At 45.8% G+C, this 24,993-nt stretch overlaps 1 protein-coding gene across 1 annotated transcript in view; it reads right to left on the bottom strand.

Annotated features, from left to right (window-relative positions):
- LOC110502389 (SH3 and multiple ankyrin repeat domains protein 2-like) overlaps window positions 1–24,993 on the bottom strand; it is a 164,375-nt gene that overhangs the window by 124,115 nt on the left and 15,267 nt on the right. The window contains exons 4-8 of the mRNA XM_036959148.1: window positions 11,405–11,513; window positions 10,363–10,514; window positions 9,627–9,794; window positions 6,328–6,444; window positions 1,415–1,492 (exon numbers count right to left, since the gene is read on the bottom strand). Of these exons, the coding sequence (XP_036815043.1) occupies window positions 1,415–1,492; window positions 6,328–6,444; window positions 9,627–9,794; window positions 10,363–10,514; window positions 11,405–11,513 (624 nt within the window). The remainder of the gene's footprint in view (window positions 1–1,414; window positions 1,493–6,327; window positions 6,445–9,626; window positions 9,795–10,362; window positions 10,515–11,404; window positions 11,514–24,993) is intronic.

Here is a 24,993-nt window from a genome sequence, read left to right as displayed (position 1 = left end):
GGAGTTCAGACTAAAGCAGAGGAGTTTAGAGTAACTGAGGAGTTCAGACTAAAGCAGAGGAGTTTAGAGTAACTGAGGAGTTCAGACTAAAGCAAAGGAGTTTAGAATAAGTGAGGAGTTCAGACTAAAACAGAGGAGTTTAGAGTAACTGAGGAGTTCAGACTAAAGCAGAAGAGTTTAGAGTAACTGAGGAGTTCAGACTAAAGCAGAGGAGTTTAGATGTCAGACTGCTACGAGAGCATGAGGAGGTAAAGAGGAGATTTGGTGGAAGATGTTCAACTTTGAACCATAAACACGTCACAAAGGGAGACTCTCACAGAATAAAAATGATTTATGTGCTTGATAATAATGAACCTCGTGCAGTAGTTGTTATTTCGCCGTGTTATTTAAATAGCAGCTGTGTAGGCCTGCTGCCAATAAAAAATGGGTCAAAACAATTTGTGTGAATTCACAGTTTAATTATTTGTGGGATGTGAAATTATCTGCATTAAAAGATGATGGTAAACAGGGTAGGGATGATGAATAGAAAAAGGAGAAAATATAGTCAACTACAGCTAGGAAGCTATTCAGTATCCATACCCCTAAATGCATCACACCTCCATTATGACTAATTGGTAGTTGGAGTTCAGAACACTGTGGAATGCTGACACATGCATATAAACATGAACATTTCTCCCAGAACCATTGACTGTTTGTTCAGAGAGAGGGATGTCTTACATAAAAGCCTGCCAAATAAGGAACCATTGACTCTTAAACAGCTTTGTTTAACAACCTAAAAATACGCTCATTCTGTGTGTACCATCTTGCTTTTCCCTTTTAAAACCACACGTGAACAAGACTTGACTGAAAACACACAGATGGAGACTGATCTGCTTGCCAAAATACTACTGCAAAGAAACAAAAGGAAGGGTTGCAATGTTATGAAGCTTCACCTCTACAAGCATCTAAAGGTATCACATACTACACTACAGATGTAGGATCTCTTTGATGCTGAGAAATGCAAACTGGTAGTGTATTCAAGGTTTAAAAAGGCTTGTAAAGTCGGTCATTTCCACTTTAAAATGTCAGACTTGATTTGCCCCTAAAGAAAAATGTATCAACCCCTACAAAAAAAAATTCCATTAATTATAATCCACATAATAATTCACATTTCCTGTTGTTGCAGGATTATTTTCCTGCTGTCGAAAACTGGCTCAAATTAAAATACTACACATGTAGCTCTCTACTGATGTAATTCATCTGAGAAGCTTAATGAATGACCGTTATATACCATACCACTTTGAAGAACGAAGCAATGGATTGGGTATGCATTGCAAGTGGCATGCTAATATGGATAATGGAATGTAGTGATCTACGTTTTACAGCAAGCCTGTACTGTGAGCAGTAAATGGTAGAGGTGTGAGTCAGTCCATACCTGGAATGGTGTCTGGCTTCTGTAGTTCTTCACTTCCTTGTTGGCACCACGAACAAGCAGTACTCTGGCACAGTGTTCCTTAGGGAGGACCAAAGGAAAAGAGAAGGGGGAACCAGTAAGACCAGGACCTCATTTATTTCAACTCCATTGCTCTCTCTGTCAATTCAATTCAATTCAATTCAAGGGGCTTTATTGGCATGGGAAACATATGTTAACATTGCCAAAGTAAGTGAGGTAGATACTATACAAAAGTGAAATAAACTAACTATGTCTTCCTCTCTCTCTCCCTCTCTATCTGCCTCTTAGTCTCCCTCTCTCTATCCCTCTCTGTCCCCTTTCTCTCTCTCTCTTTCTCTCTCTCTCGCTCTTTCTCTCTCTCTCTCTCTGCTGCCTGCTACTGTTTGTTATTACTCTGTAATTCTCTGAACCCCTTTAACGAGAGAGAAAACCAGAAAACCATCTTGATCAAGCATTCCATTCCATCAACTGATCTAGCACCGATTCTAGAACATTGCAGAACTGAACAATCCATCAACTAATCTAGCACAGATTCTAGAACATTCCAGAACTGAACATTCCATCAACTATTCTAGCTCTGATTCTAGAACATTCCAGAACTGAACAATCCATCAACTAATCTAGCACCGATTCTAGAACATTCCAGAACAAAACATTCCATCAACTAATCCAGAACATTCCAGAACGTATCATTGCTGGAGCTAGAGCTCACCCTGTTCTGTGTGTCTGATGATGCCCTTGTCTATGTTCCAGGTAAAGTCTGATGATGCCTTGTCTATGTTCCAGGTAAAATCTGATGATGCCTTGTCTATGTTCCAGGTAAAGTCTGATGATGCCTTATCTATGTTCCAGGTAAAGCAAGGCCTCTCCCTCAGCTCTCCAGAAAGGATCTCAGTGCAGTGAAAACATATAGTGTGAAGCTCGGTGAGAAAATCAAGAGAGAATCAGCCTCTGGTAACTGTCTGTGGCACTGCAGCCCGCCTCAGCCTGCTGTTAGCTGGATTCAGCAGCCCACCCACGGAAACACCACTACAAACACACATTCACGTGCATGTGAACACACACATACAGGCGCGCGGGCCCACACACACACATACAGTCAGGCACACACACCCGCACACGCCCATGCACAAACAGTGCTTGCTCATACACACATACATATACACACACACACACACACACACACACACACACACACACACACACACACACACACACACACACACACACACACACACACACACACACACACACACACACACACACACACACACACACACACACACACAAATGTTCGAGCTCATCCTCCTCCTACTTGCTCTTATTAAATTCTACTGCCACTAGTATATGGCAGATATCTACAATAATAATATTACGTGTACAAGCCCCAACCCACACAAATCAGACTGATATTCAAAAAGGTTAAATCAGTGAAGTTCATTCCTCCTAGTGGCTGTCATTGTAGTCATTAGATCACACTGAAGCTGTCATGCAAAAGGGCATCTAATCAGAAAGCCAGGGAAATAAACCTAGCCTGTAGGAGCAGAGCAGTCGAGGGAAGAGATTACACAACAGCAAACCCAGAGAGAGGAGGTTATCCCTCCCTGTCTTTCTCTCTTTTTCTCTCTCTCTCTACTCCTCTCACTCTCTCTCTCACACACACACTCTCTCTCTCTCTCTCTCTCCTCTTCTCGCTCCCTCTCTCACACACACTCTCTCTCTCTCTCTCTCTCTCTCTCCCCCTGCTCTCTCTCACACACTCTCTTTGTCTCTCTCTCTCTTTTCTTCTTCTTCTCTCTCTCTCTCTCTCTCTCTCTCTCACTCTCTCTCTCTCTCTCTCACTCTCTCTCTCTCTCTCTCTCTCTCTCTCTCTCTGTGAATAATTGTAGCAGAGAGAGCACAGCGTGTAGAAAGGCTTAATGATCTATGCCATAGCTAATGGGAGCAGTGACCCCTACAGACAACCGGAGAGATATCTCACACACACATCCCATGTTCAAATCACCATCTTACAAATGTGTGTGTGTATAATTATAGAATTATTATTATTTGGTGAGTGCTTGTATTTGTCCTGTTTCAAACATGTAGTGTGTATTACACCCATGTGTGAAATGGACATGTGTTTATTCGATATCCCCACTCCCCCTAACACACCCTCGTATAGTGGGGTCACAGCCATGGTCAGCCGTTATTAACAGCGACCCAAGAGCAATTAGGGTTAAGTGCCTTGTTGGCTCTGGGATTCATATGACAGTGGAAAGATTAACATTTAAACTACATAGAGCCGTCTAAATATTGATTACTGTGGTTTTAAACTAGAAATCATAGCCATTGATGTTAAGACCATATTGTCTTGTGTTCCCCCAGGATGTGTTCCCCCAGGATGTGTTCCCCTGGGATGTATTCTCTCAGGATGTGTTCGCTTAGGATGTGTTCCCTCAGGATGTGTTCCCCCAGGATGTGTTCCCTCAGGATGTGTTCCCCCAGGATGTGTTCCCCCAGGATGTGTTCCCCTAGGATGTGTTCCCCCAGGATGTGTTCGCTTAGGATGTGTTCCCTCAGGATGTGTTCCCCCAGGATGTGTTCCCTCAGGATGTGTTCCCCCAGGATGTGTTCCCCTAGGATGTGTTCCCTCAGGATGTGTTCCCCTGGGATGTGTTCCCCCGGGATGTGTTCCCCGGGATGTGTTCCCTCAGGATGTGTTCCCCCAGGATGTATTCTCTCAGGATGTGTTCCCTGAGGATGTATTCCCCCGGGATGTGTTCCCTCAGGATGTGTTCCCCCGGGATGTGTTCCCCGGGATGTGTTCCCTCAGGATGTGTTCCCCCAGGATGTATTCTCTCAGGATGTGTTCCCTGAGGATGTATTCCCCCGGGATGTGTTCCCTCAGGATGTGTTCCCCCGGGATGTGTTCCCCGGGATGTATTCTCTCAGGATGTGTTCCCCCAGGATGTGTTCCCCGGGATGTGTTCCCTCAGGATGTGTTCCCTGAGGATGTATTCCCCCGGGATGTGTTCCCCCGGAATGTGTTTCCTCAGGATGTGTTCCCCCGGGATGTGTTCCCCGGGATGTGTTCCCTCAGGATGTGTCCCCCAGGATGTATTCTCTCAGGATGTGTTCCCTGAGGATGTATTCCCCGGGATGTGTTCCCTCAGGATGTGTTCCCCCGGGATGTGTCCACCTCAGATTGATTCTCATCAGTGTATCAGGTCAATCTTTACCCATGTGAAGAATCAACAGGATATTTATTAATTGTAATTGACCCCTTGCTAATAACACAATCAAGATCGGGGTCAATTCCATTTCAATTCAGTCAATCGGTTTACTTGCTGATTTGACCAAATTCAAACAGAATTAACCACAGCCCTGTTTACTATGGGCCTAATGTACTAGTATACAAATACAATGTACTAGTAAACCAGTACAAAGTACTAGTATACCATTATAATGTACTAGTACACCAATACAATGTACTAGTATATCAAGACAAGGCACTAGTATACCAATACAATGTACTAGTATACCAATACAATGTACTAGTGGTATAATAAAAGCAATGTACAGTAGATGGTACAATATTAAGCCCTCAGTAGATGGTGTAATTTAAAACCTGTTGTGACTCTAGGGGCCGTATTTTCATTTTTGGAAAAAAAACGTTCCCGTTTTAAACGGGATATTTTGTCAGGACAAGATGCTAGAATATGCATATAGCTGACAGCTTTGGATAGAAAACACTGTAAAGATATAAGAAAAATCCAATCCGGAAGTGCCCCATATTTTGAAAGCACTGCGTTCCAATGAGTCCATATTGAGCTGTACCATCAACGAGCTTAAGCTTTCTACGTATTCCCCAAGGTGTCTACAGCATTGTGACGTAGTTTTACGCATTTATGTAGAAGAATAGCCGTAGGCGGCTACATTGCGTAAGTGGTCACATGATGGCTCCCGGGGTGACTCTCGCCATTACTCCAATCGGTCCTACTGAAAAAATAATTGTCCCGACGGATATATTGTCGAATAGATATTAGAAAAACAACTTGAGGATTGATTATAAACAACGTTTGCCATGTTTCTGTCGATATTATGGAGCTAATTTGGAATATTTTCTCAGCCAAACGTGAAGAACAAACGGAGCTATCTCCCTGGGAGTCTCATGAGTGAAAACATCCGAAGTTCATCAAAGGTAAACGATTTAATTTGATTGCTTTTCTGAAGGTTGCCTGCTGCTAGCAAGACATAATGCTATGCTAGTCTATGATAAACTTTCACAAATGCTTGTCTAGCTTTGGCTGTAAAGCATATTTTGAAAATCTGAGATGACAGGGTGATTAACAAAAGGCTAAGCTGTGTTCCAATATATTTCACTTGTGATTTTCATGAATAGGAAGATTTTCTAGGAAGATTTATGTCCGTTGCGTTATGCTAATTAGTGTCAGGCGATGATTACGCTTCCGGACCCGGGATGGGGAGTCACAAGAAGTTTTAAAGCCCCTCTGTACAGTAGGTGGTACAATATAAAGCCCCTCTGTACAATAGATGGTGTAATTTAAAGCCCCTCTGTACAGTAGATGGTACAATATAAAGCCCCTCTGTACAGTAGATGGTACAATATAAAGCCCCTCTGTACAGTAGATGGACTGATGATTATTTTACATACACCAGATATGTGCAGTGAAATTAGTTGTTTTACAGGGTCAGGCATAGCAGTATGGCGCCCCTGGAGCAAATTAGAGTTCAGTGCCTTGCACAAGGGCACATCGACAGATTTTTCACCTTGGGTAGTCGAACCAACAACCTTTCGGGTTACTGGCCCAAACGCTCTTAACCACTAGGCTACGTGCCGCCCTAGTGGTTTGTGCTCTGGTGCTCTGATGATTTGAACTCTGGTCTCTTACCTCTTTGTATAGAGCACAGATGTGTAGAGCCGTGTTTCCAGAGGCGTTCATGACACCCATATCTGCTCCATAGAACAACAGCTGCTCCAGGTGGTGGACATGTCCATATCTACACGCCTGACACACAAACACAGAGACCATGTCAAATAATGTCCATATCTACACGCCTGACACACAAACACAGAAGACATCACAAAGACCAGGTCAAAACAAAAGAAAATGAAACAATCCATACAGTAACTTACATAAGGCAAACCCGGGACTATCATAGAAAATATGACCAACCAAACATTTAGAAAGTCATTGATTGGCAAGAGAAGTCTATTCTGGTTTGTGTTCACGTGGATGATATATAGACCAGGTATTCTCAAACTGGGGTACGCATTCCCCCAGGGGTAAGTACAATGCCGTCGGGGGTACGCCAAATCAAAATGGGATTAAAATTCAAATTAAATTATAATAATAATAATTTCTTTACGTTTTCAAACAGTACATTTATATTTTCCAACGGGGCTATACATTTGGGTGAGGTTTTTTTCTTGCCCAAGTAGCCTCGTTTCACTGCCAAAAACAAAATTAAACCATCTAGTGTTCAGCGAAATTAACAACACAATGTCAAATACAGGTAGCCTTGTCAAATAATTAACATCCAGTCATATTAACAGTTACACTCTCGCGGGAAACCTTTGCGCAGTATTGCGCAGCCATTTAGAAACGAAACATGACAATTTGAAAAATAAGCTACAGGAGTTTTTGAGCAAGAATAAAGACTACTTTCGAGTAGTAAGACATGTATAAAAGCAAAGGATACCATTAATAAGAAGGGGTTAGAAGCATCTTATATGGTGAGCTACCGATTGGCTTGGACAGGCAAGCCCCATACTATTGTGGAGGACTTTCTGCCGCAGATATGTCTGGGACTATTCTGGGGGAAAAGGCCAACAAAAACATTACAGACAATGTCTCCATCAAACAACACGGTTTCACGACACATCAGTTTTTATTTAACCTTTATTTATCTAGGCAAGTCAGCTAAGAACAAATTCTTATTTTCAATGACGGCCTAGGAACAGTGGGTTAACTGCCTTGTTCAGGGGCAGACCGACAGATTTTCACCTTGTCAGCTCAGAGATTCAATCTTGCAACCTTCCCGTTACTAGTCCAACGCTCTAACCACTAGGCTACCTGCCGCCCAGTGACACAGTAGGAGATGTTTTGAAACAATTACTGCTTCGCATACAAGCCAGTGAATTCTATGCATTACAGCTGGATGAGTCATGTCTGTTACGTAAATGGGGGGTCAATTAAGGAAGACATCCTCTTCTGCAAAACCACTGGAAACCAGGACAACATGAGAGGATACTTTTAAAGTACTGGACAGCTGTGTGACATCAAATGGACTTGGTGGTCAAGATGTGTTGGTATCTGAACTGATGGCGCAAAAGCCATGACAGGGAGACATAGTAGAGTGGTAACGCTCGCGCAAGCAGTTGCTCCTGACACCAATTGGGTACACTGCAGCATCCACCGAGAGGCTCTTGCTGCCAAGGGAATGCCTGACAGCCAGAAAGACGTTTTGGACACTACAGTGAAAATTGTTAATTTTGTTAAAGCAAGGCCTCTGAACTCTTATGTATTTTCTGCATTATGCAATGATATGGGCAGCGACCTTGTAACGCTTTTACAACATACAGAAGTGTGCCGGTTATCAAGTGGCAAAGTATTGACGTATTTAAAAAAATTGAGGGACGAGCTTAAAGGTTTATTTACTGACCATAATTTTCACTAGTCTGACCGCTTGCATGATGACGAGTTTCTCACACTGGCCTATCTGGGTGATGTTTTTTCTCGCCTGAATGACCTGAATCTAGGATTACAGGGACTCTACGCAACTATATTCAAAGTGCAGGACAAAATTGAGGCTAGGATTAAGAAATTGGAGCTCTTTTTTTCACACAGGTCTTTCCATCATTGTATGATTTTTGTGTGTGCCATTGAACTCAAGCTTACGGACAATGTCAAATAATATAGCGTAGCACCTGAGTGAGCTGAGTGTGCAATTGAATTTAATCAGAAGTCACTGCCAGATTTCTGGATAGGGCTTCGCTCAGAGTTTCTTGCCTTGGCAAATTGTGCTGTTAAGACACTGATGCCCTTTGCAACCACGTACCTATGTGAGAGTGGATTCTCGGCTCTCATTAACATGAAAACTAAATACAGGCACAGACTGTGTGTGGAAAATGATTTAAGACTGAGACTCTTTCCAATACAACCCAACACCACAGAGGTATCTGCATCCTTTCAAGCACACCCTTCTCATTAACCTGTGGTGAGTTATTCACATTTTTTATGAACAAATTAGGTTTTATATTGTAAAATTATTGAGTATTATTATTATTTGTGCCCTGGTCCTGTGACAAAAACTCCCACTCATTCCTATGTTTAAAAAATGTATGTGTGTGGCAGGCTTACAATGATGGCAAAAAACAACATTTGAGAGTGCGCTGACCCTGGTGCTAGAGGGGGTACGCAGCTGGAGGTTGAATGTTTGAAGGGGTACGGGAATATACAAAGTTTGGGAACTACTGAATAGACTACACACTCAGGAGCCATACACATATTCCATGCAGTGTCTTGATCTGCACACTAGATGTCAGTCAGAGTACCATCTGAGCTGAGCTTTAAAATATACTGCATCTTACTGTTGTTATGTCCCCGATGACCTAGGAAAGCTTGTTTCTCCAAGGTCTATCAAAAGGCTAACATCTATAATCAACTAGAAGATATCTTATTCAAGAGAGTCCATATAGCGATGGCTTGAGTTAAATGGTTTTTTTTTTAAAGTGTGATGGCTACTTCAACGTGGGTCTCCTCTAAATCACTGAGAAGACCACATTGGTGGCAGATGAACTGATCCTCTTCGCTTTAATTAAGCAATAAGGCACGAGGAAGTGTGGTATATGGCCAATATACCACGGCTAAGGACTGTTCTTATGCACGAAGCATCGCGGAGTGCCTGGATACTGCCCTTAACCGTGGTATATTGGCCAAATACCACAAACCCCCGAGGTGCCTTATTGCTATTATAAACTGGTTATCAACATAATTAGAGGAGTAAAAATAAATGTTTTGTCATACCCGTGGTACACGGTCTGATATACCACGGCTGTCAGCCAATCAGCATTCAGGGCTCAAACCACCCAGTTTATAATACCATTTAAAACACTGAGCCTTTGGAAAAGCCCTATATACATCCAATCAGTCAATAGTATTATAATTATTAGACACAACAGCGAAACCTGGTGTATCTCGTGCCAGCCATTCTCGTCGTGGCAGGAGACTGTGGCGCGGGCCCTCAGCAGGAGCTCACAGCAACCTGAGTCTCCTCCCACCAGGACTGTGTGGTACAGTGGCGTCAGACTTTGACTGTCCTTGTAGTCTGGGGAGGCGCCTAGTTCCAGTAGAGCCTGAGGAGAGACAGCGAGGGTAAGGGTGAGCCCTTTAGGTGTGAAATTAAGTTGCCGCTAGAAGCTGACCTTAGGTAAGTTTAGCATTTCCCCCACTGATGGATAAGGTTAGGATTGAGGAAGAGGAAGCTGATCCTTCATATTTACGTAGTGGGAAACTTCACCCGGAGAAACACTTTACTTAAAGCCTGCAGGTTTAATGGTTTACAACTTATTATAAACATGTATGAACCTATATATTGCTTTACAATATGTTATGCCTGTCTATGTAGGGCGTTTTCAACTATCACACCTGAATGTGGGGTGTTATGGGATAGATTGTTCATAACATCTAAGAGTATCAGTTGATCCCAATACTTTCTCTATCTCATCCCTTGGCCCTAACACTTCCATGTGTGCAGACCTGAAGGGTGCAGATGAAGCGGTATTGGTGGAGCTTCCACTATATTGCTTCCACCTTACAGATCTGCACACATCAAAGGGTAAGCCCGAAGGGAAGGAGTGGAGAGTGAATTGGGGCCAACTTATTATATAAGCTGTAAAAAAAATGATAGAGGTGCTGGATAACCTTCAGTGTGACCTGATTCTTTGCCCTGACTGCTTTGTGGAGAGCGGTCATCCCATCTTGTGATCTGAAGTCAAGATGTGCTCCACCGTGTTTCAGTACAACGACGACCTGAGCCACATTGTCCAGGTGGGCAGCGAAGGTCAGTGGAGTTTCTACAATACAAACACACAACATGCTGTTTATTGTTATAGAGCTTTTTTTCAACAGAAACATGCGTTTATTGTATTAACATCATCAACTATGGGTACGTTTCCTGGACATAGTTTAATCCTTGTCCTGGACTACACTGTTAAGGCTTTCTTCCGGTGAAGGAGAGGCGGACCAAAATGCAGCGTGGTTATTTGGATACATGTTTAATAAAAGATAAACACAAACAATACAAAACAATAAACATAAAAACCTAACCAGCCTATTCTGGTGCAAACTAACAGAGAGACAGGAACAACCACCCACGAAACACTCAAAAAAAAATATGGCCGCCTAAATATGGTTCCCAATCAGAGACAACGATAAACACCTGCCTCTGATTGAGAACCACTCCAGGCAACCATAGACTTTACTAGACTACTATACTGTACCACAATCCCATAACCTACAAAAACCCCAAGACAAAACACACCACATAAATAACCCATGTCACACCCTGGCCTGACCAAATTAAAAAAGAAAACACAAAATACTAAGACCAGGGCGTGACATACACAGCATGTTCAATGAAGAATGGCAATCTAAATATCTTTTTAGTCCCAGACTAGGCTTTGTCCGTGAAACTCGCCCTATATATGCCCAACAGAATGAGGTGCACAAAAACATAAGAAATTGTACTGTAGCCATAAACTTTCATCTGAGGAGAGCTGATACTCTGATTTCTCTACTCAGTAAACTAAGACATCCATAATTGATCTGACATTGTTTACTCCTTAGCAGCAGATGCTGTATAAAACAAAACACATCACATTGAATCATAGTGTGTGTGTGTGTGTGTGTGTGTGTGTGTGTGTGTGTGTGTGTGTGTGTGTGTGTGTGTGTGTGTGTAGCGTACCACCAGTGTCTGGGTCGTGGTAGTTGGGATCAAGGCCTTTCTCCAGCATTTTTGCTAGTTTATCCAGCTGGTGATGCTGAATGTGATCCATTAATTTCCTGTAGTTGGCCTAGGGGTAGGAGGGAGCATGTAGAGAGAGGGATGGAGAGAGAGACGGACAGGTGAACATCAGAGTCATATTCATTGGTGTACAATGTAGCAAAACAAGAAAAACTAAAATGAGCATTTCTTATTGGACAAGTTCAGATAGTCCCTGCCTGTTTCAGTCCATTTTCTTTTGTGACTAATAAACATTACCCAGTGGACTGAGAATCAGATGAGAGAAAGAGAGAGGGAGAGAGAGAGAGAGAGAGAAAATGAGAATGAGAAAGAGAAAGAGAGAATGAAAGAGAGAGAGAGGAAAAAACTGAAAAACATATACTGTATGTGATCAATTACAAATCTTAGAGTCAGCTATAAAAGACTACCAGAACCCACTGGATTCTCCAATTACATTGAATGAACTACAGGACAAAATACAAACTCGCCAACACAAAAAGGTCTGTGGTGTTGATGTATCCTAAATGAAATGCTAAAATATACAGAACACAAATTCCAATTGGCTATACTTACACTCTTTAACATCATCCTCAGCTCTGGCATCTTCCCAAATATTTGGAACCAAGGACTGATCACCCCAGTCCACAAAAGTGGATAAAAATTTGACCCAAATAACTATTGTGGGATATGCATCAACAGCAACCTTGGGAAAATCAGAAGACTCGTACATTTTCTCAGTGAAAACAATGTACTGAGCAAATGTCAAGTTGTCTTTTTGACAAATTACCGTACAACAGACCACATATTCACCCTGCACATCCTAATTGACAAACAAACAAACCAAAACGAGGGCAAAGACTTCTCATTATTTGCTGATTTCAAAAAAGCTTTTGACTCAATTTGGCATGAGGGTCAGCAATACAAATTGATGGAAAGCAGCGTTGGGGGAAAAACTTAAGACAATATAAAATCCATGTACACAAACAACAAGTGAGTGGTTAAAATTGGCAAAAAACACACATTTCTTTCCACAGGTCCGTGGGGTGAGACAGGGATTCAGCTTAAGCTCCACCCTCTTCAATATATATATCAACAAATTGGCAAGGGCACTAGAACAGTCTGCAGCACCCGGCCTAACCGTACTAGAATCTGAAGTCAAATGTCTACTGTTTGCTGATGACCTTATGCTTCTGTCCCCCCAACCAAGGACTGCCTACAGCAGCACCTAGATCTTCTGCACAGATTCTGTCAGACCTGGTCCCTGACAGTAAATCAGTAAGACCAAAATAATGATGTTCCAAAAAATGGGACCATTAATAGAAATTCCACCTAGACACTGTTGCCCTAGAGCACACAAAAAACTATACCTACCTTGGCCTAAACATCATCTACAAGACCCTGCTAGGTAAAGTCCCCCCTTATCTCAGCTCACTGGTCACCATAGCAGCTCCCACCTGTAGCACGCGCTCCAGCAGGTATATCTCTCTGGTCACCCCCAAAACCAATTCTTTCTTTGGCCGCCTCTCCTTCCAGTTTTCTGCTGCCAATGACTGGAACAAACTACAAAAATCTCTGAAACTGGAAACACTTATCTCCCTCACTAGCTTTAAGCACCAGCTGTCAGAGCAGCTCACAGATTACTGCACCTGTAGATAGCCCATCTATAATTTAGCCCAAACAACTACCTCTCCCCCTATTGTATTTATTTATTTTGCTCCTTTGCACCCCCATTATCTCTACCTTGCACATTCTTCCACTGCAAATCTACCATTCCAGTGTTTTACTTGCTATATTGTATTTACTTTGCCACCATTGCCTTTTTTTTTACTTTACCTCCCTTATTTCACCTCTATTGCTCACATTGTATATAGACTTATTTTTCTACTGTTTTATTGACTGTATGTTTGTTTTACTCCATGTGTAACTCTGTGTTGTTGTACGTGTCAAACTGCTTTGCTTTATCTTGGCCAGGTCGCAACTGTAAATGAGAACTTGTTCTCAACTTGCCTACCTGGTTAAATAAAGGTGAAATAAAAATGTTAAAACATAAAAAAACATCAGCACCACAGGTAACTTCCACAAAGCTGTGATGATCTTAGAGACAAGGCAAGAAGGGCATTCTATGCCATGAAAATAACATAACTTTTGACATCCCAATTAGGATCTGGCAAAAAAAAATATTAAATCAGTTATAGAACCCATTGCCCTCTATGGTTGTGAGGTCTAGTGTCCACTCACCAACCAAGAATTCACAAAATGGGACAAACATCAAATTGAGAGTGCATGCAGAATTCTATAAAAACAGCCTCTGTGTACAAGGTAAAACACCCAAAAAACACATGCAGATCAGAATAAGGATGATTCCCAATAATTATAAAAATCCAGAAAATAGCAATTCAATTCTACAACCACCTAAAAAGAAGCGATTTTCAAACATTCTAACCTTCTCTCCTTAGCTCAGGCCTCGCCTCACCCATCTTGAAGCATACCCACCTGCTTCAAGATGTCCAACATCATCCTTGTACCCAGGAAAGGCAAAGTAACTGAACTCACTTCCGTCATAATGAAGTGCTTCCAGAGGCTAGTCAAAGATCATGTCCACTCCTCCCTCCCTCCCGACACCCTTGACCGTCTACAATTCGCCTACCGCCCTGACAGATCCACGGACGACGCAATCGCCATTGCACTGCACACTGCTCTTACCCACCTGGACAAAAGGAATGCGTATGTGAGGATTCTGTTCATCGACAACAGCTCAGCCTTCAATACCATAGTTTCCTATCAGCTCACTACAAATCTCCCTGCCCTGGGTCTGAACACCTCCCTATGCAACCTGGTCCTGGACTTCCTGACGGGCCGCCCCTTAGGTGGTGAAGTTAGGCAACATTACCTCCTCGACATTGATCCTCAACACGGGGACCCCACAAGGATGCATCCTCAGTCCCCTCCTGTATTCCCTGAGTTGAGGATCAGTTCCAACTCCATCATCAGTTCGCTGATGACACAACAGTAGAAGGCCTGATTGCCAACAATGACGAGACAGCCTACAGGGAGGAGGTAGGCACTCTGACGGTGTGGTACCAGGTAAACAACCTCTCTCACAATGTTAGCAAATCAAAGGAGCTGATTGTGGACTTCAGAAGGAACCAGGCTGGACACATCCCCATCCTCGTCAATGGGGCTGCAGTTGAGACGGCCAATAATTTCAAATTCCTCGGCGTACATGTCTCAGAGAAGCTGAAATGGTCTAGCCACAAGGACACCGTAGTGAAGAAGGCACGACAGCGACTCTTCAACCTCAGGATGCTGAAGAAATATGGCCTGTCCTAGAGGGCCCCTCACAGTGTTCTAAAGGAGCACCATCGAGAGCATACTGTCAGGCTGTATCACGCCATGGACCGCAAGGCTCTTCAGAGGGGGACACGTGCAGCCAAAGGCACCATTGGGTGCACCAATCCTACAATACAGGACACCTACAACAACATGTATTTATTCATCACTGCTACAGTTAATATTATACAGTGCTATTTCTATTGTTGTTTTATATTACCATTTTCATTATTTTATTTCACTTGGTCCTGCATGTTGGAGCTCAGAGCCTAAGAGTTTCACTGTACCCTGCAATCACACCTGAAACCCTGTTCATATGACTATTAAACAATCTGAATCTGACTAAGCCCTCAACTACAGAGAGGTGAACCTGGAGAAAATTATCCTCAGCCAGCTGGTACAGTGACTCTGTTCACAAACACAAACAGACAACACAGAGACCCAAGACAGCAACACAATTAGACCCAACCAAATCATGAGAAAACAAAAACATAATTACTTGAACCATTGTAAAGAATCAACAATAAAAAACTGAGCAAACTGGAATGTTATTTGGCCCTAAGCAGAGAGTACACAGAGGCAGAATACCAGACCACTGTGACTGACCCAAAATTAAGGAAAGCTTTGACTATGTACAGACTCAGTGTGCATGGCCTTGATATTGATAGAGGACGCCATTGGAAGACCTGGCTCTCAAGAGAAGACAAGCTATGAGAGAGAGAGTGGGAGAGAGAGAGACCTCCTGCCAAATGTATGTGTTACATGTGATGACGCTGGAGAGACGAAGCAGGTACGGGGAGTCACACATTTAATAAGGAACGGACATGGAACGAGACAGGAACAGCGTCAGCATACAAGAAAACAAAGACAAAAAAACAATCAATGCATCAGCAGGGAACAAAGCAGGGAAACTGACAAATACAGGGACGGTAATAAACCAATATTGCTGAAGCGCGTGACGAGGGAAGGCAGGTGTGCATAAATGATGGCAGGAATGCGTGATGCAGGGCAGCCTGGCGCCCTCAAGTACCCCCCCCCCCCCCCCCCAGGGGCGCCACCCGGCATCCTACCTGGGTGAACCGGCCAAGACATGGGCGCTATGCAAGCCGTTTGGGGCGTGGGTGTCCAATGAACCGGCATGAGCGTGAGAGCCTGGCGAGCTGGCTGAGGCATGGGAGCCAGACAATCTGACTGAGGCAAGACGCCTGTTGATCCTGCTGCAGCGAGGGAGCCCGATGATCCAGTGGAGAGTGACGTGGGATGGAACGCCGCCGAGCCAACCGAGGCAAGGAAACCTCTCGAGCCAGCCAGGGCGTGAAAGCCCGACGTTCTGGCTAGGCACCCCCAGTTCCATCGGTGGCAACCCAGAGCCGATGCCACCATACCAACCAGAACGCCAGTACTCCCCGATGCTTCCTGTGATGGCTTATGCATTCTGTCACATGTGATGACGCTGGAGAGACGAAGCAGGTACGGGGAGTCAAACATTTAATAAGGAACGGACATGGAACGAGACAGGAACAGCGTCAGCATACAAGAAAACAAAGACAAAAAAACAATCAATGCATCAGCAGGGAACAAAGCAGGGAAACTGACAAATACAGGGACGGTAATAAACAGATGATAAGTGAGTCCAGGTGAGTCCAATATTGCTGAAGCGTGTGACAAGAGAAGGCAGGTGTGCGTAAATGATGGCAGGAATGCGTGATGCAGGGCAACCTGGCGCCCTCAAGCGCCGGGGGAGGGAAGAGCGGGAGCAGACGTGACAGCATGACCATATCAGAGACACATCTTTTCCTCAGATTACACAGATCCACAAAGAATTTGAAAACAACCCCGATTTTGATAAATTCCCATATCTACTGGGTGAAATACCAGTGTGCCACAAGAAAAGGGCAACCAGTGAAGAAGGAAAACCATTGTAAATACAACCCATATTTATGTTTATTTATTTTCCCTTTTGTTCTTTAACCATTTGCACATCGTTACAACACTTTATAGATATAATATGACATTTGTAATGTCTTTATTCATATGGAACTTCTGTGAGTGTAATGTTTACTGTCCATGTATATTGTGTATTTCACTTTTGTATAATATCTACTTCACTTGCTTTGGCAATGTTAACACATTTTTCCCATGCCAATTGAATTGAATTGAATTGAGAATGAAAACAGAGAGAGGGAGGGAGGGATGTGTAAGTGACAGATGACTGCTGAGGCAAATGGTACTGAAGCATCTGCTCTCGGACCAACAGGCTCCGAGACAGCTTCTGCTCCCAAGCCATAAGTCTGCTAAATAGCGAAACAGTCAATTAATGGTACCCAAACTATTTGCACTGACTCTATCTTGCACTGACCTTATACACACTCACTAGACTAACTATCTAAACCATATACACACTCACTCACACACAGTACATTGACACTCCCACACAAACCCCACACATATTCCCATACATGTATACTACATACGCACACAAACACACATAACACATGCAGATCGACACAACACAACCACAAATACATACACATTTACACACGCACACATTTACACTCATCATATGCTGCTGCAACATGGTCTTTATTTTACAACTATTGTTATCTACCCTGATGCCTAATCACTTTACCATGCCTTCATGTACATACAGCGCCTTGAAAAAGGGGATCTACAAACAGGTCAGGGACAAAGTTGTGGATAAGTACAGATCAGGGTTGGGTTATAAAAAAATATAATCCCTTTCGTTAAACATCCCACGGAGTACCATTAAATCCTAAATTAAAAAATGGAAAGAATATGACACCACAACAAACCTGCCAAGAGAGGGTCACCCACCAAAACTCACAGACCAGTCAAGGAGGGCATTAATCAGAGAGGTAACAAAGAGACCAAAGATAACCCTGAAGGAACTGCAAAGCTCCACAGAGGAGATTGGAGTATGTGTCCATAAGATCATTTTAAGAGCTAGGCTTTAATGAAGTGTGGCCAGAAAAAAAGTCATTGTTTAGAGAAAATAATAAGCAAACACGGTTGGTATTCGCCAAAAGGCATTTGGGAGACTCCCCAAACATATGGAAGAAGGTACTCTGGTCAGATGAGACTAAAATTGAGCTTTTTGGCCATCAAGGAAAATGCTATGTCTGGCGCAAACCCAGCACCTCTCATCACCCTGAGAACCTCATCCCACAGTGAAGCATGGTGGTGGCAGCGTTATGCTGTGGGGTTGTTTATCATCGGCAGGGATTGGGAAACTGGTCAGAATTGAAGGAATAATGGTGCTAAATACAGGGAAATTCTTGAGGGAAACCTGTTTGTCTTCCAGAGATTTGAGACTGGGACGGAGGTCCACCTTCCAGCAGGACAATGACCCTAAGCATACTGCTAAAGCAACACTTGAGTGGTTTAAGGGGAAACATTTAAATGTCTTGGAATGGCCTAGTCAAAGCCCAGACCTCAATCCAATTGAGAATCTGTGGTATGACTTAAAGATTGCTGTACACCAGCGGAACCCATCCGACTTGAAGGAGCTGGAGCAGTTTAGCCTTGAAGAATGGGCAAAAATCCCAGTGGCTAGATGTGCCAAGCTTATAGAGACATACCCTAAGAGACTTGCAGCTGTAATTGCTGCAAAAGGTGGCTCTACAAAGTTTTGAATTTGGGGGGGTAAATAGTTATGTACGCTTAAGTTTTCAGTTTTTTCTGTCCTATTTCTTGTTTGTTTCACAACAAAACATATTTTGCATCATCAAAGTGGTAGGCATGTGGTGTAAATCAAATGATACAAACCCCCCAAAATTACATTTTAATTCCAGGATGTAAGGCAACAAAATAGGAAAAATTCCAAGGTGGGTTAAAACTTTTACAAGCCCCGGTCCCTCAACCCACGTCTCCTCTTCCATATTTAAACATGCTCCTGTGTCACGTTCTGACCTCTATTTCCTTTGTTTTTGTATTTATTTAGTATGGTCAGGGCGTGAGTTGGGTGGGCAGTCTATGTTTGTTTTTCTATGTTTTGGTCTAGTTCTATGTTCGGCCTGATATGGTTCTCAATCAGAGGCAGGTGTTCGTCATTGTCTCTGATTGGGAACCATATTTAGGTAGCCTGGGTTTCACTGTGTGTTTGTGGGTGATTGTTCCTGTCACTGTGTTTGGTGTCACAGGATAGGACTGTTTAGCGTTTTCACATTTCTTGTTTTTTGTTAGTTTGTTCATGTGTAGTGATTGATTAAAACATGAATAACCACCACGCTGCGCTTTGGTCCGCTTCTCTTCCACCTACAGACGAACGCCGTTACAGAATCACCCACCTACCAAGGATCAAGCGGCGTGGTAAACAGAGGCTGCAGCAACAGCAGCAGCAGGAGAAGCGACTGGTGCAGCAGGAGCAACAGCAGCAGCAGCAAAGGCAGCAGCAGGAGGAGCAACAGCAGCAGCAGGAGAAGCGACTGGTGCAGCAGGAGCAACAGCAGCAGCAGCAAAGGCAGCAGCAGGAGGAGCAACAGCAGCAGCAGCAGAAGCAGCAGTGGGAGAGGCTGCACTACTTGGAGAGATGGACTTGGGAGGAGATTCTAGACGGGAAAGGACCCTGGGCAGAGCCAGGAGAATATTGCCGCCCCAAGGCCGAGCTGGAGGCAGCAAAAGCAGAGAGGCGGCATTATGAGGAACTAGCACGGCAGAGCGGATGGAAGCCCGAGAGTCACCCCCAAAAATTTCTTGGGGGGGGGCACAGGGGGAGTGTGGCAGAGTCAGGAGTCAGACCTGAGCCAACTCCCCCCGTTTATCGTGAGGAGCCAAGGAGGAGCTCAGAACCAGAGCTGGTGTTGGAGGTGAGCGAAGCAGAGACTGTGAAGGAGTTAATGGGGAAATTGGAGGAGAGTGATATGAGGGACTTGCTGGTTTGGTGCATGAGGCACGACATTCGCCCGACGGAGCGTGTCAGGGATTTAATGGCACCGGGGTCAGTTCTCCATACTCATCCTGAGGTGCGTGCGAGGGGTCTGGTGAAGACTGTGCCAGCCTCACGCACCAGGCCTCCTGTGCATCTCCCTAGCCTTGCACGTCCTGTGCCATCTCAGCACTACAGTGCTCCTAGCAGTGCAAACTGTGGCGGGCGTGGTGCTGGTCAGGCACCGTGTTATGCAGTTGTGCGCACGGTGTCCCCAGTACGCGTGCTTAGCCCGGTGCGCTACATCCCAGCTCCCCACATCTGCCGGGCTAGGGTGAAGATCCAGCCAGGGCGGTTGGTGCCAGCCCTGCTCTCAAGATCTCCAGTACGCCTTCACGGCCCGGTCTATCCGTCACCACCTCCACACCCCAGCCCTCCGGTGGCAGCTCCCCGTACCAGGCTGTCTCTCCGGCCCATCCGTCCAGAGCCTTCCTCCTCTCCAGCGCTGCCGGAGCCTCCCGCCTGCCCGGCGCCGCTGCCGGAGCCTCCCGCCTGCCCGGCGCCTCTGCCGGAGCCTCCCGCCTGTCCGGCGCCTCTGCCGGAGCCTCCCGCCTGTCCGGCGCCGCTGCCGGAGCCTCCCGCCTGTCCGGCGCCGCTGCCGGAGCCTCCCGCCTGTCCGGCGCCGCTGCCGGAGCCTCCCGCCTGTCCGGCGCCGCTGCCGGAGCCTCCCGCCTGTCCGGCGCCTCTGCCGGAGCCTCCCGCCTGTCCGGCGCCTCTGCCGGAGCCTCCCGCCTGTCCGGCGCCTCTGCCGGAGCCTCCCGCCTGTCCGGCGCCTCTGCCGGAGCCTCCCGCCTGTCCGGCGCCTCTGCCGGAGCCTCCCGCCTGTCCGGCGCCTCTGCCGGAGCCTCCCGCCTGTCCGGCGCCTCTGCCGGAGCCTCCCGCCTGTCCGGCGCCTCTGCCGGAGCCTCCCGCCTGTCCGGCGCCTCTGCCGGAGCCTCCCGCCTGTCCGGCGCCTCTGCCGGAGCCTCCCGCCTGTCCGGCGCCGCTGCCGGAGTCTCCCGCCTCTCCGGCGCTACCAGGGCCTTCCTCTTCTCCAGCGTTGCCGGAGCTTCCCGTCTGCCCAGTGCCAGCTGAGCTTCCCGTCTGCCCAGCGCCAGCTGAGCTTCCCGTCTGCCCAGCGCCAGCTGAGCTTCCCGTCTGCCCAGCGCCAGCTGAGCTTCCCGTCTGCCCAGCGCCAGCTGAGCTTCCCGTCTGCCCAGCGCCAGCTGAGCTTCCCGTCTGCCCAGCGCCAGCTGAGCTTCCCGTCTGCCCAGCGCCAGCTGAGCTTCCCGTCTGCCCAGCGCCAGCTGAGCTTCCCGTCTGCCCAGCGCCAGCTGAGCTTCCCGTCTGCCCAGCGCCAGCTGAGCTTCCCGTCTGCCCAGCGCCGCCAGCGCCGCCCGTCTGCCAGGGGCCGCCAGCGCCGCCCGTCTGCCAGGGGCCGCAAGCGCCGCCAGTAAGCCAGGGGCCGCCAGTGCCGCCAGTCAGCCAGGGGCCGCCAGTAAGCCAGGGGCCGCCAGTGCCGTCAGTCAGCCAGGGGCCGCCCGAGCAGCTGCCCCTCTGTCCAGAGCAGCTGTCGCCCCTCTGTCCCGAGCTGCTGCCGCCCCTCTGTCCCGAGCAGCTGTCCCTCTGTCCCGAGCAGCTGCCCCTCTGTCCCGAGCAGCTGCCCCTCTGTCCCGAGCAGCTGTCCCTCTGTCCAGAGCAGCCATCGCCCCTCTGTCCCGAGCTGCTATCGCCCCTCTGTCCCGAGCTGCTATCGCCCCTCTGTCCCGAGCTGCTATCGCCCCTCTGTCCCGAGCTGCTATCGCCCCTTTGTCCCGAGCAGTTGTCCCTCTGTCCCGAGCAGCTGCTTCACCTCTGTCCCGAGCTGCCCCTCTGTCCCGAGCAGCCCCTCTGTCCAGTGGGGTCATTGAGAGGGGTGGTCATGGTGAGTAAGCCAGGGAGGCGGACAATAAGGCGGACTAAGACAATGGTGAAGTGGGGTCCGCGTCCCGCGCCAGAGCCGCCACCGCGGACAGACGCCCACCCAGACCCTCCCCTATAGGTCAAGGTTTTGCGGCCGGAGTCCGCACCTTTGGGGGGGGGTACTGTCACGTTCTGACCTCTATTTCCTTTGTTTTTGTATTTATTTAGTATGGTCAGGGCGTGAGTTGGGTGGGCAGTCTATGTTTGTTTTTCTATGTTTTGGTCTAGTTCTATGTTCGGCCTGATATGGTTCTCAATCAGAGGCAGGTGTTCGTCATTGTCTCTGATTGGGAACCATATTTAGGTAGCCTGGGTTTCACTGTGTGTTTGTGGGTGATTGTTCCTGTCACTGTGTTTGGTGTCACAGGATAGGACTGTTTAGCGTTTTCACATTTCTTGTTTTTTGTTAGTTTGTTCATGTGTAGTGATTGATTAAAACATGAATAACCACCACGCTGCGCTTTGGTCCGCTTCTCTTCCACCTACAGACGAACGCCGTTACATCCTGTAATCACTGTCTTTATTTTGTGGTATGAGGGGTTGGTTTTTGCATGTCTGCGTCCCAAATGATACCCTACTTCATATATAGTGCACTTACCAGTGCCCTAGGGGCGATTTGGAGAGTAGGGTGCCATGTCATCTTGGTGGTAAACAAGGATGTGCTCTTTGTAGTGTGCAGCTGGTAACGACTATTGCTGGGGTATTAACAGCATCCACATATGTTGTTATCTATTATTCTTTCCAGTTCGTAAGCATATCTTATGTGTTACACATAGTTGGCACTGTACGAAACACAACCAGTGACTGCAGGGACAATAACAGCTCATTTGTCATGACGTCATAGCTAGGATTTTTAATTTAAAACAATCCATTTTAATTCCAGGTTGTAAGACAACAAAATAGGAAAAATGCCAAGGGGGTGAATACTTTCGCAAAGCCACTGTATCTACCTCAAATATCTTATTAATATCTATCCTGATGCGTAGTCACTTTACCCTGCCTGCCTTCATTTACATATCTACCTCAAATACCTTATTATTATCTATCCTGATGCTTAGTGACTTTACCCTGCCTTCATGTACATATCTACCTCAAATACCTTATTATTATCTATCCTGATGCCTAGTCACTTTGTACCTTGTACCTCTGCACATTGATCTGTTACTGGTACTCCCTTGTATATAGCTCCACATTGATCTGGTACTGGTACTCCCTGTATATAGCTCCACATTGATCTGGTACTGGTACTCCCTGTATATAGCTCCACATTGATCTGGTACTGGTACTCCCTGTATATAGCTCCACAGTGATCTGGTACTGGTACTCCCTGTATATAGAACCACATTGATCTGGTACTGGTACTCCCTGTATATAGCACCACATTGATATGGTACTCCCTGTATATAGCTCCACATTGATCTGGTACTCCCTGTATATAGCCCCACATTGATCTGGTACTGGTACTCCCTGTATATAGCTCCACATTGATCTGGTACTGGTACTCCCTGTATATAGCTCCACATTGATCTGGTACTGGTGCTCCCTGTATATAGCTCACATTGATCTGGAACTGGTACTCCCTGTATATAGCTCCACATTGATCTGGTACTGGTACTCCCTGTTTATAGCTCCACATTGATCTGGTACTGGTACTCCCTGTATATAGCAACACATTGATCTGGTACTCCCTGTATATAGCTCCACATTGATCTGGTACTAGTACTCCCTGTATATAGCACCACATTGATCTGGTACTTCCTGTATATAGCTCCACATTGATCTGGAACTGGTACTCCCTGTATATAGCTCCACATTGATCTGGTACTGGTACTCCCTGTATATAGCTCCACATTGATCTGGTACTGGTACTCCCTGTATATAGCTCCACATTGATCTGGTACTGGTACTCCCTGTATATAGCTCCACATTGATCTGGTACTCCCTGTATATAGCTCCACATTGATCTGGTACTGGTACTCCCCGTATATAGCTCCACATTCATCTGGTACTCCCTGTATATAGCTCCACATTGATCTGGTACTGGTACTCCCTGTATATAGCTCCACATTGATCTGGTACTGGTACTCCCTGTATATAGCACCACATTGATCTGGTACTCCCTGTATATAGCACCACATTGATCTGGTACTCCCTTTATATAGCACCACATTGATCTGGTACTGGTACTCCCTGTATATAGCTCCACATTGATCTGGTACTGGTACTCCCTGTATATAGCTCCACATTGATCTGGTACTGGTACTCCCTGTATATAGCTCCACATTGATCTGGTACTCCCTGTATATAGCACCACATTGATCTGGTACTGGTACTCCCTGTATATAGCACCACATTGATATGGTACTCCCTGTATATAGCTCCACATTGATCTGGTACTGGTACTCCCTGTATATAGCTCACATTGATCTGGAACTGGTACTCCCTGTATATAGCTCCACATTGATCTGGTACTCCCTGTATGTAGCACCACATTGATATGGTACTCCCTGTATATAGCTCCACATTGATCTGGTACTCCCTGTATATAGCCCCACATTGATCTGGTACTGGTACTCCCTGTATATAGCCCCACATTGATCTGGTACTGGTGCTCCCTGTATATAGCTCACATTGATCTGGAACTGGTACTCCCTGTATATAGCTCCACATTGATCTGGTACTGGTACTCCCTGTTTATAGCTCCACATTGATCTGGTACTGGTACTCCCTGTATATAGCAACACATTGATCTGGTACTCCCTGTATATAGCTCCACATTGATCTGGTACTAGTACTCCCTGTATATAGCACCACATTGATCTGGTACTCCCTGTATATAGCTCCACATTAATCTGGTACTCCCTGTATATAGCCCCACATTGATCTGGTACTGGTACTCCCTGTATATAGCTCCACATTGATCTGGTACTGGTACTCCCTGTATATAGCTCCACATTGATCTGGTACTGGTGCTCCCTGTATATAGCTCACATTGATCTGGAACTGGTACTCCCTGTATATAGCTCCACATTGATCTGGTACTGGTACTCCCTGTTTATAGCTCCACATTGATCTGGTACTGGTACTCCCTGTATATAGCAACACATTGATCTGGTACTCCCTGTATATAGCTCCACATTGATCTGGTACTAGTACTCCCTGTATATAGAACCACATTGATCTGGTACTGGTACTCCCTGTATATAGCACCACATTGATATGGTACTCCCTGTATATAGCTCCACATTGATCTGGTACTCCCTGTATATAGCCCCACATTGATCTGGTACTGGTACTCCCTGTATATAGCTCCACATTGATCTGGTACTGGTAC

This window comes from Oncorhynchus mykiss, chromosome 2 (genome assembly GCF_013265735.2).
Source record: "Oncorhynchus mykiss isolate Arlee chromosome 2, USDA_OmykA_1.1, whole genome shotgun sequence".
NCBI lineage: Eukaryota > Metazoa > Chordata > Actinopteri > Salmoniformes > Salmonidae > Oncorhynchus > Oncorhynchus mykiss.
The sequence above is the reverse complement of the archived record's forward strand: the minus strand, read 5'-3'. Positions and strand labels throughout refer to the sequence as shown.